This window comes from Phaeoacremonium minimum (genome assembly GCF_000392275.1).
Source record: "Phaeoacremonium minimum UCRPA7 unplaced genomic scaffold PA7_03_scaffold_560, whole genome shotgun sequence".
In the NCBI taxonomy this organism is placed as follows: Eukaryota; Fungi; Ascomycota; class Sordariomycetes; order Togniniales; family Togniniaceae; genus Phaeoacremonium; species Phaeoacremonium minimum.
The window spans coordinates 287337-304248 of record NW_006921462.1 but is presented as its reverse complement, the minus strand read 5'-3'; the positions used below and the strand labels follow the sequence as shown (position 1 = coordinate 304248).

The window sequence follows — 16912 nt, the reverse complement described above, 5'->3', positions numbered from 1 at the left end:
TGGTTTCTTTTCATGCTGGATTTGCTCATTACGATCATGGGATGGCGTTTGGACGGGTGTCAAAAAGTGTCGGCCGCAGTAATTAGTCGAAGGCTTTTGCGAAACGTCCTTTGATTTCATAGATAACTGGAAACGTCTGTGATGAACACCAAAGCGTCTTCTCACACACAACGTAGTCATGAATGGCATTCTTCAAGTCCCGTACACACGCCGGGTTCCTTGAATATGTGGTGCTCCTGACTCAAGCTGTGCTACAAGTCTCACGATGTTGCAATGGAGGTGATGGTGGATATTGATTGGTGTGATATACTGCTACGTTTCTATTCCTCCCTTTCCACCTTTTCACAAGGAGAACTCGACCCTAACAAGACCTCAACGTTTGCTTCCTGCATTTGCTTTCAATGTTCCATCTCAGCTACATTTCAAAGAGACCCATTTACTCCTCAGCAACCTGGATGCCCTCCCTCAAGCCCTCGACAACAAGCTCCTGGCCGGCTGCGCGGCGATAAATGTCCCTGACGTCGTCTGTTGTCGTCTCGAAGTGGCTGGTTGCATCGTAGCTCTTGGACACGAAAATGTTGTCCTTGGTGCCATCGTCGACAGGTGCGTATAGTGGGATCGGGGCACCCTGGGCAATAGTTAGTCTAACGGCACTAATGAGAACGGGTTGGTCATATACGCACCATGAACTGCTCCTCGATCTTGCCTAGCCGCTCAAGACCAGGCTGAAGCTCGAGATGGTGGTTGGCTGAAGACTCCGCAATGGTCGAGACAATAGCAATCCAGTAGCCCTTAGGACAGACGTTGTGTGCAGAAGAGACGCAGGCAATGTAGATATCTAAAATCTCATGTGAGCAAAGAAGAACGATACCAAGATTTCACATGTGGGTAGCTTACCGTTCTTGCGGCCGACCTGAGACTGGGGGATGATGAGCTGGGAAGAGTCGCTGTCATTGGTACCCGCCAAGGGGTGCTTGAGGATGCAGATCGCACGGAGGACATGGCCAGTGATCTTGACCTTGTTGGGGAAATAGGACGGGTCTCCCAGGATCATCTTTGCCTTGGTCTCGAACTTCATCTCGGGGTCCACGCCGGTCATGGTCGCCTTGATGCCGGTAGCCTTGCCGCCCTCGTAGACGATCTCGTCGACGTTGGTGTTGAGCATGTATGTACCACCATAGATGGCTGACAGACGAGCAAAGCCCTGGGGCAGCTCTCCTAGACCGTACAGAGGGTAGATATAAGGCGACTTTCCGTATCTGGCGACAGAGTTGCCGTAGAGGCGAATGCGCTCGATGGCCTCGGGAGCTTGGCCGGGGTTTGTGATGTAGTTGTCGTCGAGGTAGAGGGCCATGGCGTGGCCAATGAAGTCTTTTGTTGTAGCCTCAAGCCCGAATTTGTCGAATACCTCCTTCATGGTGCAGCTGCTCATATCGAGGCCTGGAGTATGGTTAGTGAGTGAACTGACGAAGTCGGGGAGTCGCTCAAGCCATAGATGTGGTGTTCCTACCTTTGTGTGTAGCCGGGTCCTTTGGGTTGAAAGTTCCGACCCACTCAATGAAGCTCTTCATGCGGCGCTTCTCGAAGATGCCCATAAGGGGTGATCGCAGTGCCTCAGCAGCATCGGACGGCACCTTGGCGACGGTGGCCCTTGAGCCAGACCCCTGTTGTACATAGCTGCCCGCGACCTGCTTGAACTCGAGGTATCTGGTGACGTCGGTGGAGACGAGAATGTTGGTCAATTCGCCCGACGACATGAGGAATTTGGGGATGAGATCGATGTTCCAGTCGTTGAGACGGCCATACTTCTTCCACGGCTCCTCGCCCTTGTTGAAGTTGCCATATTTCTTGAAGAGCTGCGTTGCATGCTAAGTCAGTACGGCACGGAAGACATCTGCCAAAGTGTCAAGATCATACCGTCTCGAGGTTCACAGAAGCCGCCTCGCTGTGTCACGTCCACGTCAGTGTCTTCCAATGCCATTTGAGCTCTAGTTGCCCAGCATCGAGGGGGCGAACACACCCGCCGTAGTGGTCATTACGATCAATGTGGAGGACCTTCTTCCCCTTGACGCTCAGAACACTTCAGATAAATCTCATGTCAGCATATAGTTGTTATGAAGCTTCGATATAGTCGTAAGGGTTGGTTACCCAGAGAGAATGCACTCGGTCAGGCCTGTTGGGAGAGCACAAGTCAGCCAGAGACAGCTTCAGCCAGCCAGCCAACCCCACATCGGGATTGCGGGGCTCAGGGAGGACGAAACATACCAGTGCCCAGCACAATGACATCGTATTCCTTCGCAATCTCATCCATGGTGAAGGCGCCTTGCTTGCTGTTCGATATAGACGTCGGCTGGGAAGGCTGAGCGAGGAAGTGGACGGGCAAGCAGACAAAGAAAATGTCGGTGTGTATGTATCAGAGGGAGAGGGTCAATGATCTAATGTGGTAAATGTGGTGACGGCGGGCAGAGCTACGGCGGCGGGTGAACAACGTTGTAGCTGGCAGGTGGTTGCCCCACGCACCCACACGCCTAGGAGCTCTGCTGCTCGCTGTGATTCGTCTGCTTGGGTTAGCGGTCCAACTGAGGTATCAGCATGCAGGTCCAAGTCTCATATCAATCATGCAAGCAGAGACAGAGAGGGAAATAGTCAGGGCTGTAGACAGACAAGTCTCCAGGTCTCGTGGGCAAAGCTCTCTAAGTCTTTGTTGTTCCGATATCAATCAAGAGCTGTAGTTATACCTAGGTAGTATCCATCTTGATAGGTAGTTAGGTATTGGTATTTCAGATGTTCTACAGGTAGTTTTTACAGATGGGTATTTGTACAACAGCGGTCGCTCTATGTATGCAGCCCTCATGTCTTTAGATCATTCGAAAGATACATGTACCGGTGCGTCTTCCGGAACAGGCTCTAAAATTATACTCTCGGTGCTTCTTGTGGAATCTTGTCAGTGGAAGGCATCGTGGAAGGGTCGACAGTCGAGCGTCCAGCGGCATCCTGCTCTTCAGCAGCTACCTTTTGATTCTCTTCAGCATCTTGGTGTTCCTGCTCTTGCGCTTCAATAGTCTCTTCCTCAAAGGCCTCCTCCTCAAGGTACTCCGCCGGCGTGTAAGGGGTTCCTTCGCCGGACAAATCAATTTCGGGATCCGTCTCCGCCAACTTTACAGCATCTTCCCAAGCATACAGTCGCTCCGTCAGGGTGTGTTTTATGGCTCTCATAGTAAGCCTCACCTGCGCGTGGAATCAATTAGCGTATGCAGATAGGTAGGAAGCCATGACTTGTCTGGCTGACAGTGAAGCTGGCAATGCATTGGCAACAGAGGCGGAGACTTACCTGTGCGTCCCGTTGGCCCGACTCAGCGGTGCCGTATCCGTATTCTTTCTTTTCTCGCTCCCAGTTTCCTGTAGCTATACGATTCCTTTCCTTCACGCACACCCACCACAGTTTGTGGAGGTCGTCCCAGCTCTTCTTCCTGAGCTCCTCGGCCGTCCATGCCCTCCCGTGTGCAGAATCTTCGGCCGGGGTGTTGATTGGCTTTTCCTTGGAATAGAAGAAGTCCCATAGACCGTGATTCGGGTCCGTCTCGACCTGAGGCATCTCCTTGGGGTCGACAGGCTGAGGGAGCTCATCGTTCGACACGGAGAGGAACTCACGAGGACCTGTCTTTCGGATGCTGCTGACGCCTCGGCTCCGACTCCGATCGGCCGTCTTGCGCTTGCATAATTGAGAAGAAGACGAGAACTTTGAGGTCTGAATAGGGTTGAACGCGGTTGCAATTGCAGCCGCAGCTGTCGCTCGTCGTGAGTGAAGCCCCGGGAAGCTTGTCGGTGTCGACTGAAGCACGCGGCCAATGCCTGGTCTTGCAGCCGCATACGGAACTGCCATTTCTGAATAGCAGGAAATTATATGGACGCCAGCGGCGCAGTCAACCTGAATCAAGAGTCGGCGCAGATAATTGTCGTTTGCCCTCCTCGTGATGCTCGCGCAGGCTGGACTGATGGATCTCCAGAAATTTTGGGAGGACGGCAGAACATAGTTTCCGGGCCCACCAATTGACCAATTCGGTCTAGGCTACAAGGTTCGGTGTCACCCATCTCAACTCCCGGTCCACTAGAACATGACTTCACGAGATATTTTGCTACTTTAGAGGTTGGGACTGACTTATAAATCATCTACGGTATGTGATGGCATCATGGGCTCTCTATGCGAGTCATGCTAATAGTGCGATGCAGAGATTACAGCTCTCATACGATGTCACTTAAATGCTAACCACGTGCCCTACGTGAAGTCAAGGTTGAAGACTAGGGGTCATGTCTATCCTGGGGTTCGTTCCGAGTTGCAACAGACATACAAAGCCACTCACTAAACATTTCTTTAGGTCCTACCGCGGCCTGTCCTCGAAAGCCAGGTTAGGCTTTGGTTTTGGGCTCTTGGCCTGGGGCGCAATCGGCCTCTATCTCTCCGATCGCGCCGAGGAGAAGTTCGGGTTCAAACCAAGTGATCAGGACAATGAGGAACTGGAGAAGTACACCCCAAAGATCCATGTCATAGACAAGGGTTCGAAGTAGCATCGGCAGACGATAGACTCAATTGAGTCGGTGATGCCTAACTGCGGAACAACACACTCCAGCATGCCGCAGGGTGGAGACGAGCATTGTGATCTCTCACAAATTGATGAGATGGCAGCGGTCTACCACAGAAGTGGCGCCTAACACATACAAAGAAAGTCAAATACTGATGCACTTTTCGGGCCTGGGCATGGTTCATTAGGACGAGACTACAGGGAAGATCAATCGAGAGGAACAAATTCATAAATGTGAACACTTTCATAACATAAACTATCATAACAGCAAACCGGCATTGGAAGCAGCCTGCCTCCCCAAACCTCCTAGTCTATGATTGTTGGTGAATGAGTCTAATGCAAAGCCGTGGGAAAATCTATCATTGCGATCCGTCTGCAAATGCAAAGCAATAGTACCGCCGTGGTGCCAATCTGATATGCATCAGGGGAATCGACTTTTTTGGACGAGAGCTGAAGATAACCCCCCATTAAAGCAGAAAAAGAACGCCGCAAAAATGCAGAGGAAAGAGTTGCCACTATACGAATCTTACGCGATTTCCGTTTTGACCGAAGTTATTCCTGGGGATTCCACAACCTGGGGTAAAGGCTTGAATAATTGTGCCATATCAAGCGTGAGGTTCATGACCCCGTAATCCTTATCAATGTCTCCGACGGAGCCCAAATCTTCTCCTCTCGATGCCCCATCATTCAACACCCATGCTCTCACTGACTTCAAGAGATGAATTACACGCGTAAACCGCTGATCAGGAGCCATCTGCAATTCAGCGGGTCGAGTGTTCTTCAACAAATAATTCGCCAACCAATAGAAGTGAATAGCATCCTTAGAAAAGCCGTATCGACGAGGATTGCCCGATGATGGAGGAAACTGTTGAATCATATCGGTATCCCAATTGTGCTTGAACTTGTCCAGGGCTGTTGCCAATGTCTTTATGACATGAGGCGGTATAATGCCATCAACCGGCGTTCCACGACCACTGCTATTGTTGCTCAAACTGCCTTTCAATCCATCATGTCCGACCCCAACCACCCAGTCATTCTGCGACAAAGGAGTGGCCGAACCTGAGACTATGCCGGCACTACCATCCGTCTGAGCGCGTCTCAACACGGCAATGAGACAGTGTATGAGTATGAATTTGCCTAGCAGATTGGTTGTTCCTGGTTGAATTTGGTATGAGCTGTCCAGAAGCGCACGTAACGCACGATACAATTCAGGCTGTTTTGCACGTTGTGTACCGTCTGAATTCCGAAGTTTTGCTTTGTCCGGTCCATGAAGACCTAGAGCTTCGGCACATGTAGTGGCATCTGGTGCATCCCATGCTGCATCGTCGCAAGGCAGGGGCACCTGGACCTCGAAGGGGCTGAATAGAGGTGGAGAGTTGAAGTAAAGACCAAGAGCTGCATCACAAAATATGAGCGTACACATGATTCGCACCCGCGTCTCCTGCTCTGCCCATGATACCCAATCAAATGTGAATGTAGATGGGTCAAAGGTGGAGAGCGAGAAGTTTGGTTGATGAAGAGGGCTGAATAGTGAGGGGCTGCTGTGTACACGCAATAAGTCTGCTTTTCTGGCCAAGTTAGCTATTTGCACCCATATCAGCCCGGCACTTTCGCGTTGGGCAGGAGTTCCGTTCCAAGTGAGCAAGACATGTAGCAGCATAAGCGCTTGCAACTCCTCGATGTCCGCCTTGTTGCTGCCAAATGCTGCGAACTCGTCTTGTGCACCATTCGACAAAGAGGCTAGTATTCTAGAGTCTCGTTCGAGGGCTGTCTTGAGGAAATTCATCATATCGCGAACATGATCGGGTGAGACACGGTCGGAATAGCATGCTCCTATACAACACATGGAAGCCAGCAAGCCGGTATACGCGGACATGATACGAAAGGTAGGAATATGCAGCATGGAAAAGTGGACGTGGAAATGGGTGTATCGCTCGAGGAAATCTTTAACGTTTTCGGGGGAGAAGTATAAATTCATGCCGGCGCTCTCGGGGGAGATGACGACATCAGGAGGGTAGAAGAAGTTGATAATCCGGGTCGAAAGTTGTTGATAAGGATCTTGTATATAGGGGGGGCCCCAGTTACCGAAGAAGAGGGAGCGGTCATCGGTCGGATTCCCGGTAGGAATAAAATCAGGTCTCGAGGGATCGCCGTTAGGCTCTGGTTTGATTGCGGTCTGCGTCTGTCCAAGATTAGGAGGGAAGGTATTGACGTAGGTATCTTGCGCACCACCTTGGGAAAACATCTGAGACCAGTCACCGCTGAACTGCTGGTTCGAGTTTTGTCCACCAAACATAGGCATTCCATTCTGGTTCGGAGGCATGTTGTAGTTCGCCAGCTGAGGGTTGATGTTGGCAGCCATGGAGGCGGAAACGTTGCCGTTGTACGTCTGGTCGAAGCTGCCGCCGCGGGTCGACGCACCCATAACAGAGCCAGCCACGCTTCTTCGGTCTTGGTTGTTCGCGTCTTCGAGACGGTTCATGCTGCTAGATCGCGAAAGTTGAGCCTGGTCATTGGACATGTTGTTAATACCGTCAGGAGCGGGGATGAGACCAAAAGGGTGAACCATGCCGTCGCCAGGGACGTTGTTCATTCCATTCATGTGGTTCAGATCCCCATCCATGCCAGCCGCCTTCTGCGCAGCCTGAGCCTTCTTGACGTGAGCATGAGGGTGGGACAAGTGACTTGCGCCAGTGGGGTTTCCGCGACGAATCGAGCACTTTTGGAAGTGGCGCTTCAGGATATCACTGCGAGAGAAGGTATCGCGGCAAAGAACGCACATGTAGGGGCGATCTCCGGTATCTAGCCCAGTCGTCAGGGACAAAATTCAGAAATCAACACAAGGAAAAGGAGATCGACTTACGACGTAGGAGATGGCGCTTGAGATGCTTCGCGTGCAAATAGGTCTTGGTACAATGAGGGCACGGAAACTTTCCGTCAGCGTCTTTCTGAGGGATCTGGTTCTTGGCAGATGCCGTGCCAGCGGCCGGAGCGGCAGGCCTCCCGGGGGCACTGGGCAGGATGCCGCGGCGACCCTGAGAACCAACCACATGGGTTGGCTGCTCGCTGTCCTGGAGGATAGAGGGCTGTGGCATCAACGGGCTCTGCGCATAGGGAGAGGCCATACCCGGCTGCGGCATGACACCGCCAGCAGGCATGGGGCGCAGCACCGGAGGGACACGGCCACCGGGAGACGGAGCAGGGGCAATGGGCTGAGGGTGGGACGTGGCCATAGAGGTCTGGGGCAACATGCCGGACGAGGTCGCGTACGACTGGTGCGGCTGCTGGTACGGGTTGTTGGACATCATCTGGTAGGAGCCTCGCCCAGCGTTCTGGGTAGGCGGAGGCGGATAGCTGCCCATGTTGGAGCCGGGAGTGTTGGGAGTAGCTGGAGTGCGCGGCGTGTGAGGGTGGCTCGCGTAGATAGATTGCATACCTGGGTTATGAGGCTGCAGAGGGGGCAAGGTGTGAGGTTGACCTTGCTGAAGATGGTGAGGAGAGATCGCTGATGGTGATGGATAGGAAGCCGTCGTTGTGTTGATCACATTAGACGCGTAATGATTTGTGTCCATAATCCTTCTCGAATCCAACCCTGATGTGTCGAACCCAACAAGACCATTCGATCACGGCAGCGTGGCGGTCGTGACTCGAGGTGTTTCGAACTCGACTTTGCTGGCCTGGACGGCGGACAAAACAAGCAGTGTCTGGATGAAGAGGTAATCCTCAACAATAACAAGCACTGACTGGAGTGAGGGGAGAGGAACCGCTGACGCGCAGGATGTTCCTGATTGACCCGACACACGAAGACGCGACGATAGACAAGAGCTGGACCTCTGCTGTGGGCGCGCGCGAGGATCTAGACTCTGGGCACAATGACAACCGCTGCAGTAGATCGCGTGGTTGCACGTTGAAAGACGTGAATACAGGCAACAACAAGCTCCAAGGGGTGGAGATGATGCTGGCAGGTGGATAAGGTGAGGCTGATTGCCGTTTGTGTAGGTGGAGAGAAACAAAAAGAGGGTTTCTTGGGCAAGATGGAAGGATGAGGTCTGAAGTGGAGCACGACGTTCAGATGCTGTGCTTCTTTTTTTTCTGTTCCTTCGGGAAGCTGCCAGGTACAGTGGTGGGCTGGGTGGGCTTCCTTTTTTCTGCGAAGGGCTGCACGAGCAGCCGTTGGGTCGATGAAGGTGGGTGAGTGGAGCTTCCTTGGGGGGGTCCAGGGAAGGTCTGAGGTAGGTGGAGGCAGGCAAATATATCGTGGGACTTGGGAGAGAGGGGGGGTGATGTAGGTTAGGTGGGACGTGGGACCCGCGACCCTCCTAAAAATCTGAAATATTTCTTATATCAGATAGTAGCTTGCCGCTTGCTGCGCGCGCGATGCTGGGATCCGGCGCTTTTCTAGAAAAAATTTCCCTTTGCCGCCAACGGAATGTACGCCGCGATCGCAAAGTCTAGTTTAGCCTCCTACTGCCGCTGACGCGGTCTAAAATGAAGTAGTCCGAGTGGATCACGACAGTGACGGATGATGTGTGTATGAGTAGGTAGGCAGGCCGGCAGGTAGTACGATGATGATGATGGCGAAAAAAAACCCAGGTAGGTGGGCGACGGATACGGGATAGGCGGTAAATGGGGAGGAAAGAAGAGGGAGAAAAGATGGATACAAGAGTCAGTCAGGATTCGTAGTCGGGGGGAGGGAAGGCGAAAAGTAAAAAGGGAAGGAAGAGAGAGAGAGAAGAAGGGTTCAGCGCCAGGACCGCCGATGTTTCTGATGGAAATGACAAGAGAAAAAGGAAAAGGAAATTTCGGGACACTGTGCTTGTTTGTAATGGTAGAGGGAAGGTATGAATCGGAAGCGCGAATCCTAAAATCGCAGGCGCCCGGGTGATATTTGTGTGGTCTACTGCTATGTACTGCATAGTAGTACCTGCCTGCCTCCTACTCTCGCTACTGTACAAGCAACTACCTAGGTAAGTCACTTTACCCTTTGGTCAGGTTGAGAGGAAAAGAGAGTACTGGCTTGCTGGATTGGATCACCTTCCGGTGCCGCTCTAACCTCATTCACGTCAATGTACTGTACATTCATTGCCTTCTACAGCTTAACGTCTTTTGCCTACTGACAGTCGATTAAATATCAAGACCGATGCGAGGAAAGAGCACTTGACACACACGCCATGCTACCTACCTACTGCATAGTATGTAGCTACCTCCAGCTAGGTAGCCACTCGATCCAACCTCGACTTGATTTGATCTGATTTTGGCTTGCCTTGCCTTGACTTGACTTGACTTGACTTGCACCGAGCAAGCAAGCAAGCAAGCAAGCACGAAGGCATGGCATGGCATGGCACTGGGCAGACAGGCATATCGTGCCTTCCTCACATCCATGCCCTTGCCCCCAATCCATGCCTTCCCTTCCTCTCCTCTCCTTAGTTAGTACCTTCCTTACCTTACCTTACCTCACCATGGCTGTACCTACCTTGCTTGCCAGCCAGCCAACCAGCCAACCAACTGATATGCAGGTGTACTTCCATTTTCACTGCTGGTGCTCAAGTTACATGCCACACAACCTCACTATGCCACTTCGAATCATAACGACATGGTCGAGCATGCCCAACCTTGGAAATACGTAGCACTCAGACAAACATGGACTGACCCGAGCGTCTGAGTATGGAGGAGTATGGATCGAGTATGGATGATTCCTTCTCCATGTCTCTCCGCTGGCCCGTCTTGACCTCGACATTGTCTCTGCCTCTGAACTCTCTTTTTCCCTAGCACTCAGAGCGACATGGCCCAGAGACCGAGACAGCGACAGCCCTTCCTCCTTACCCACATGTACCTCTGCCCAGAGCTAAGCTATCTCAACGGTATCTGCTTGCACGGCGTTCTGACAAGTGACAGGAGCACCGTGGCTCGCATGAGAAACGTGATGGCACAGTGCTGGCCCGGGGGAACAGACTGTCTTGTTTCGGTACCCTTACCCAACCTTGACAAAGCACGCTAATACCACCGGACACGGTCGACCTGCGAGGGTAAAAGACAGGGCGGTTCACTGCTTCCTCACAAAAACCTGGCGCGGGTTTACGTTCATGTGATGCCACGACCTTGTCAAAGCTACCGCTTCAGGGTTCTTTCCTGACTCGCCACCACTCGGGTCACCGCAAGCATCACATCGCCCACGGCTTGGCTAGCATCGTTTTAGCAAATTACGAATCGACGCTACCTGACCCTGATGAACGTCTCTAGCGACCCATGGCCGACTCGCGGGCTGAATTCTACTGTATCAATCCAGTTGCTCCCGCATGCGTGCGCTGCTGTACACCTACCTTACCTCTCCTCACCACATATGCAACATGCACCATGTATGTATAGTACGCGCACAAGGCGCAGTGGGCGTGTTGGCGACGATCCTACGCAAGAGAAAATCGTCCAGGGAAATTCTAGTTCTGCCCGCCTATATGCTGCAGAGAAAAGTGAGCAACTATCGCCCAGTTCTGCAGCGCACAGTGTCTCTTGTCCAGTACACATCTAACACGAATGACGGCCGCCTAACCTGCTTGTTAGTCTCAGTTTTGAAGCCATGGCCCCCGGCGGACGCGTGTAAAGATAGAATGTACTGCCTCACCCAAACCAGGGCAGGGAATACACGTCGCAAAGCTCGGCAGAAAAATCGGCAATACCTGGCAGTCATGTACCCATACCTCCGACACCCCGGCTCACTGCGCCTACGAATCAGCACGCATCGACACCTACCCTGGAGTTTTGAAGCATATGCACCTTCGTGGGACAGGTTGTCCTGGAGCGTTGGCATTGCATCAATTACATGAATCAAGAACGATGTTCTTGCGACGCTAAGAATTACTCGTTCATGACGTTCTGTCATCAAGTACTGTACGAGGAGACACGACTCCGAAGTTTCTCCTTCACCGCAATATGAAGTGCGCAACTCGGCCGCGGGTGCGATCCCATGTATCACTCTTGCGTGGTGTTAAGACACATAAAAAAAAAAGAGGACGTTGCTCAGTCCGGCATGGCAATGTGCCGTTACCCTCGCGCAAGACTTTTGTCGCCGTTCTGTACCCCTCCATATCTGATTTATTAATTAAATCTTGTCCCTCCGTGATGAAGCGCGGGCTTTAGAGTAGCGGCGTCGATCGCTTCGAAGCCGAGTGGTGCTCTATCCTTTCCACTCCTTCCCTTGCGGAGACCCCTCGAGTGCCGGCCGTTCAGAGCGATCCATGGAAACGGCACCCTAAGTGGACTTCACAATGCAATGAGGTGTCACGGCCACTCCCTAAGCTCTCCATACTAGAGCAAGGAACAATCAGCAAACAAGTCTAAACGGTACCCATCATGGGCACGAGGTGGGGATCGCGCTCTCTAGGAGATGCAAGATCTAAAGCATCGTGAAGATCTCACAAAGCGCAAGAAGTGCAACGGCGAGTCGCCGTTTACTCATCACCTCGCATCCTCTCAAATAGTGCTGACAGCTAGGAGAGTGTGTGGCATGTCCCAGCCTACTGCCTGCAATTGCGCATCGTAAACGCCCTCCGGTCACGTCGCTACGTAATTTCCTCGTTAGTTGTATACATGAATCGTCAGGACGTCGGACAGGCCAGGAACTCAAAATACTGAGGTCCAAGGGCTCAGTCTTCAACTTCCTATCAGTCATTGGCAGGACGACGAGGAGACAAGGTTGTTATATCTCGAGATGGAAGTCGAAAGCCCTGATGATCTGACCAGAGTCCATGCGGCTTTTGGACAACACATCCAGTTAAGTGCTGCTCTTTATCCCATTGATGATCAAATGTCACTTCACAAAATTTCTAAACATGTTGTCGTACATGCACAACGGCAGCCAATGCCTTCTTCCGCCTGACCGGCACTGTGAAGAAAGGACAACCTGTAATTAGTCACAGACCGTGAAAACTTTGATCTCGAAGCTCTTCCGCTCGTGATACTTCCGCGGGCAGGCAAGTCCAAAATGGATGATTATCAGACGTGCAGAAAAGGGTACGTTGCAGCAACGGTACGAAGTACACCGCGGTACTTGGCGCCAAAGTACACTACTTCGCTTTAATGTGATGATGTGCAGCATCCACGAGTCAGAAGGTAGCGAAACAGGCACAAAACACCATTCTGACCAACCTCCCCTCGATGACTTTCCCTATCTGTCCTCGGCGTTTCTTGTTATGGTTGCGGCCAATTAAGCAAATATCGGCGAAGCTGACTATAGGTCCTTTGACTTTGGATTTGCGCCTGCGCGAGGGCGTGTCTCAGTCCTGTGAGTAGAGGATTGCGACGCTCTTGGAAGTCGACTCCTGTTGGGGAAAAAAAAGATGCGATTCCTGAAACACGGCGCCTGTGTGTATTCGGCAGCAAAGTGGAACGTCGTCGTCACAACCGCAGATGCGTGCGGACTAAGATGAGCCCATTTCTTAGCTGTCAGAGACGGCATGTTTTGGGATGTTGGAGCACCTCCAGGTTCCCTGAAATAGTCCGATAGGTAGGTGTGCGACTACCTACCACGCCTCGTCCACCATCAAGCTGTTTGAAACAGGAAGAAAGTGGTCCACATGGGTCACAAAGGGGTTTAGTGAGCCCCATAACGCCCTGGGGAGATCTGCTTTACATAGTTGGAGGCTCTGGGAGGGTCCCATCGTGAATCCACTCCCACGGGATTCCTTGTGCGACGTAAATTCAAATACGATTGGGTTGCCCGACGAAAGCAGACCTGCACAGGCAACGGACGGCACTATCTTCATCACGAACTTTTGGAGATGGTCATCAGCTTCAATGGAGGAAGGCACACCTTACGACAATATGGCGTATGGCCTTCTGTGGCCTATTTTCAGTGTGACAGGGGGCCCGCGGTCAACTCCCCCGTCCAATGCGCGGCATGTGTAGTGGGAGCCGTCGGTCAACCGCGGGATTTCAGTGGTGATTGGACCGTACAGCACTCAACTACCTTTGAGGCCTCACTTGCCCGGATTGCGGTTTTCATATCACGGACAATGTCGCATTGATCCTGCGATATGGATTGGGATATTGAAAGCCATGGCACACCCTCCTACCGACGATCCTCTGCATGCCGCAGGCTTTCAGTGCAAGCTGAGTAGCACAAGTCAATTGTTCAGGGTCTCCCACACTGTCGTAGTGATAATGAAGGTGGCCTAGTCCTGGAGACAGTGCCCGAAGCGGTGCTCACAGTGGAGCTGCTAGGACATCATTTCCGATCTTAAACCCGGCTAGCCTTTGCGCGAACACATTGGCCCATAACGCCGTTCCTCTTACGAGAACGAACATGGGACCGTGCGAAGCATCGGACGCGGACACTGCCCAAATGAAGGTGGCTTGGGGAGGGAAGCGTAAGCTCGGTGATGCGAACCGCGTTGGTCACAGAACTATTGGTCATGCTGCGGCGAAGGCACTAACCCACCTATCCATCTAGCAGATCAGAAGGGAAACACCGGAAGTGAAGAACGGCAAATTGGTTAATGATGGCCGTCACACTCAGCATTCCATGTTTTAATTTGTGGTTGAGAATGACGCTATTGGCATTTATCGAGTGTCGGAGGATGCGCGTCTTATCACGTCCCTGCTTGTCGGTTGCGCTACGCCGTACACAGTACAGTTCCCCTCCTATACACATTCTCGAGGGCCTAACGGCTACGGCTATCCACAACCGGCGTGGGTTGCTAGGCTTTTCGGTTTCTAGGCGCACCTACAATGATGAAAAAGTCGCGCCATTTTTGCATTTCCCTGGCCAGGGAGATGCATGTTTCGTCGCCCGAATTTCACCCGAAAACCTCATTCGGGGTGCTTTGGCAGTCCGCGATCGGTGCTCTTCCTCTGTTCCTCGGTCGTTCCTGAATCGCGCGGTACGCATCATGCCCAGGAAGATGTTGAAGAATCCGAGTAATGTAAGCAGAATCTTGGTACTGGTGCAGCTTCGGTTTCAAAATTACTGAAGTACTATACGTCTTCCTACTGGCACTCAATTCCCTTTTTTTTTTTTTAATTTTTTTTTTTTTTTGGACGCGGTTCAGGAAAGCAGAAAAGCTATGGATAACAGACCAACCCAGAGCATTGGTACGGTAGCACGCACTACGCCGCCCTATCTTTTTTGTGGTAGGGTTGCGAATTCCAAGCAACATTGTCTGAGTTCGGCGCCCCATCTTTACCCAGATTAGCCAGGGCAAAGATGTGTACCTCTGGCAGGTACAGCACAGGGTAATTTTGTCGAGCGCACTACTGCGCCAGGTACAAGGATAGCTCGAAACGGTGCGACCAGGATTGTCAAATGCCAACAGGGCACTCTCTGATCGGCTTAAGTCGAATTGGGAACTTACGCCGACGGCACTTTGGAAGCGGTGTCGCGAGCTGCGACAACCCAATTGAAGGGAGAGAGGCGCAATTGAGGGAAGCTCGGCAGACGCTTACCAGCACCATCAGACAGCAGAGGTCGAGTTGATATTGTCAACAAAGAGCTCCTGGATCTCCATCCTCTACCCCATGAACTACTGGACCCCTCCCCTCACAGGTGACGGCATAGGGACCCAGGCTGCCGCATCTGTCCCAAACGGCCAGCAGTGTCCCACTGTGGCTTGCCGTACTGGAGAAGGACTCGCTGCCGTGCGAACGCTGGGGCAGTTTTTGGGGGGCTGGGATAGACACTGGGTCCCTCTGGGGGGGCCATCCCATCAATCCCTCGTGGCAAATCCCTGCAAATCCGGCGGCAGCGCTCAAAGGAGTATGCCGTTCCCTGCGTGTGGCTGGGCGATCCTGTCCAGGACCCTGGTCGGCCTCGGTTTGATGGAAACAGCGAATAGATGAGCACACGCGGGATGATTGGCCCGGGGTCTTGAGGGTGACTGACGACCGATTGACAACATCCTGAGGAAGCCCTGTAAGAAAGGTGTACTGCAATCATTGAATACTCATCATCCAGCACACCACAGGAGGGTGTAGCGATTGTCTTTGGCGAGTATCGCCGCTATATTCCCAATCCTCTCCCATTGTGCTGTTGTACGGTAGGGGCTTTCATTGCATGCCATGACGAGCTTATGCCGGACCTGGGGTTGGACGGGGAGTAGCGGCAGCGAAATCTGACATCGTGGCATCGCGGGGGCTTGACATGATACTCGCTCACAATGTACACAAGGCAATGCTATGCTTCAGCTTGATTAAGTGGCTTTCAATGAAGGAGTGGCGACCGAGCGCTCCGGCAAAAGAGAATCGGGGAATCGGCCGGTGTTTGTTTGAGATGATACCTACCTACGGGTGGTAGGTTTGTTCAAATGCCTCTGCCTCGACTTGACGAAATTGCAAGGTATTTCTCTGGCTGACCGCTAGTTTGGCAATTTGCCGTCGAGGTAATTCACACCCAGTACCGTACTGTACGAGAACCAGGGATTAGGTCACTGTTTGTGATTTTGCAAGACAGTCCGAGAGAGCACCGAGGTCTTTTCCAATCACGACATGGTCTTAGCAGGAAACTTTCTGTCAGTCTTTTGTCTTAGCACTTATCCGCGCCGCCGCCAGCCCAAGGCAGACTGCATCGGGACGCGGCATGTACTCTACATCTACCCCGTCTCGAGGATCGACAGCAAGTGATTTCAGTTGCAGAGTGGCTTTGGCCAAGTTCGTGACATTGGGAAAAACTAAGATGCCGGAACTGGCAGAGAGGAAGGGATAAACCTTGGGCCAAACCCTTTCTACATGCACGAGTCATGGCCGACTACTCGCCTACATGTCTAGCGCATTACTGATTGCAGATGGCCGCAGGTCGTTGATGGGTCTTGGCGTCGGCCAAATCTGCTAGAAAGCCGATCTCCGCCTTCTTCCCTCTTGTCACTGATTAATTTTTCTTCCCCCTGCTGCGACTTCTCACAGTTTACGATAAGTACGTCATCCAGCATTGGCCGGCATGTCAAGCTGCGGCCACGCCAGCCAGGGTTCAGGGAGCAGTGGTTTTTCGCACGCAGCGTTACTAGCTAGCACGGTTTCCTGCGGGATGTTTAGGATACGAACCTCGGGTCAGTTGGGGCCACCTTGGCGGGCAATGGCGCGAGGGGTCCTCAACTCCTGCATGACATTGTTTCTGGAATGACGCCGAGATTTGGCTCTCGTAGTTTACTGCATAGTACATAGGAGAATGATCGGACCAGCACCGGACATGACTCCGATAGCTGGTTGCTCGTCCCAATGGCCCAATGGCCTATTGACGCTTGATCCTTTCCCCCCCTCCGCGAGACATCACAAGAAGATGGTTGTGTATGATGTATGCAGGGCAATTTATTCTGGTATGTTACTCGTAGCATCTCACGCAAGTTGTC

At 52.3% G+C, this 16912-nt stretch overlaps 3 protein-coding genes across 3 annotated transcripts; all 3 read right to left on the bottom strand.

Moving 5' to 3' along the window:
- Window positions 1–436: 436 nt before the first annotated feature.
- Window positions 437–2311, bottom strand: UCRPA7_7951 (putative rab gdp-dissociation inhibitor protein; the record flags this gene model as incomplete). The annotated part of the gene is made up of 7 exons (XM_007920471.1): window positions 437–628; window positions 684–838; window positions 898–1440; window positions 1511–1868; window positions 2017–2080; window positions 2149–2173; window positions 2266–2311. The coding sequence occupies 7 exons, from the start codon at window positions 2309–2311 to the stop codon at window positions 437–439; spliced, it is 1383 nt and encodes a 460-aa protein (XP_007918662.1).
- A 602-nt stretch (window positions 2312–2913) lies between these two features.
- On the bottom strand, window positions 2914–3883 carry UCRPA7_7950 (putative 50s ribosomal protein l4 protein; the record flags this gene model as incomplete). Its single annotated transcript, XM_007920470.1, has 2 exons — window positions 2914–3228; window positions 3332–3883. 2 exons carry the CDS (start codon window positions 3881–3883, stop codon window positions 2914–2916), a joined length of 867 nt encoding a protein of 288 aa, XP_007918661.1.
- Window positions 3884–6365: 2482 nt separating this feature from the next.
- UCRPA7_7949 (putative c2h2 transcription factor protein) lies at window positions 6366–7942 on the bottom strand (the record flags this gene model as incomplete). Its single annotated transcript, XM_007920469.1, has 3 exons — window positions 6366–6413; window positions 6496–7382; window positions 7444–7942. 3 exons carry the CDS (start codon window positions 7940–7942, stop codon window positions 6366–6368), a joined length of 1434 nt encoding a protein of 477 aa, XP_007918660.1.
- Window positions 7943–16912: the final 8970 nt, after the last annotated feature.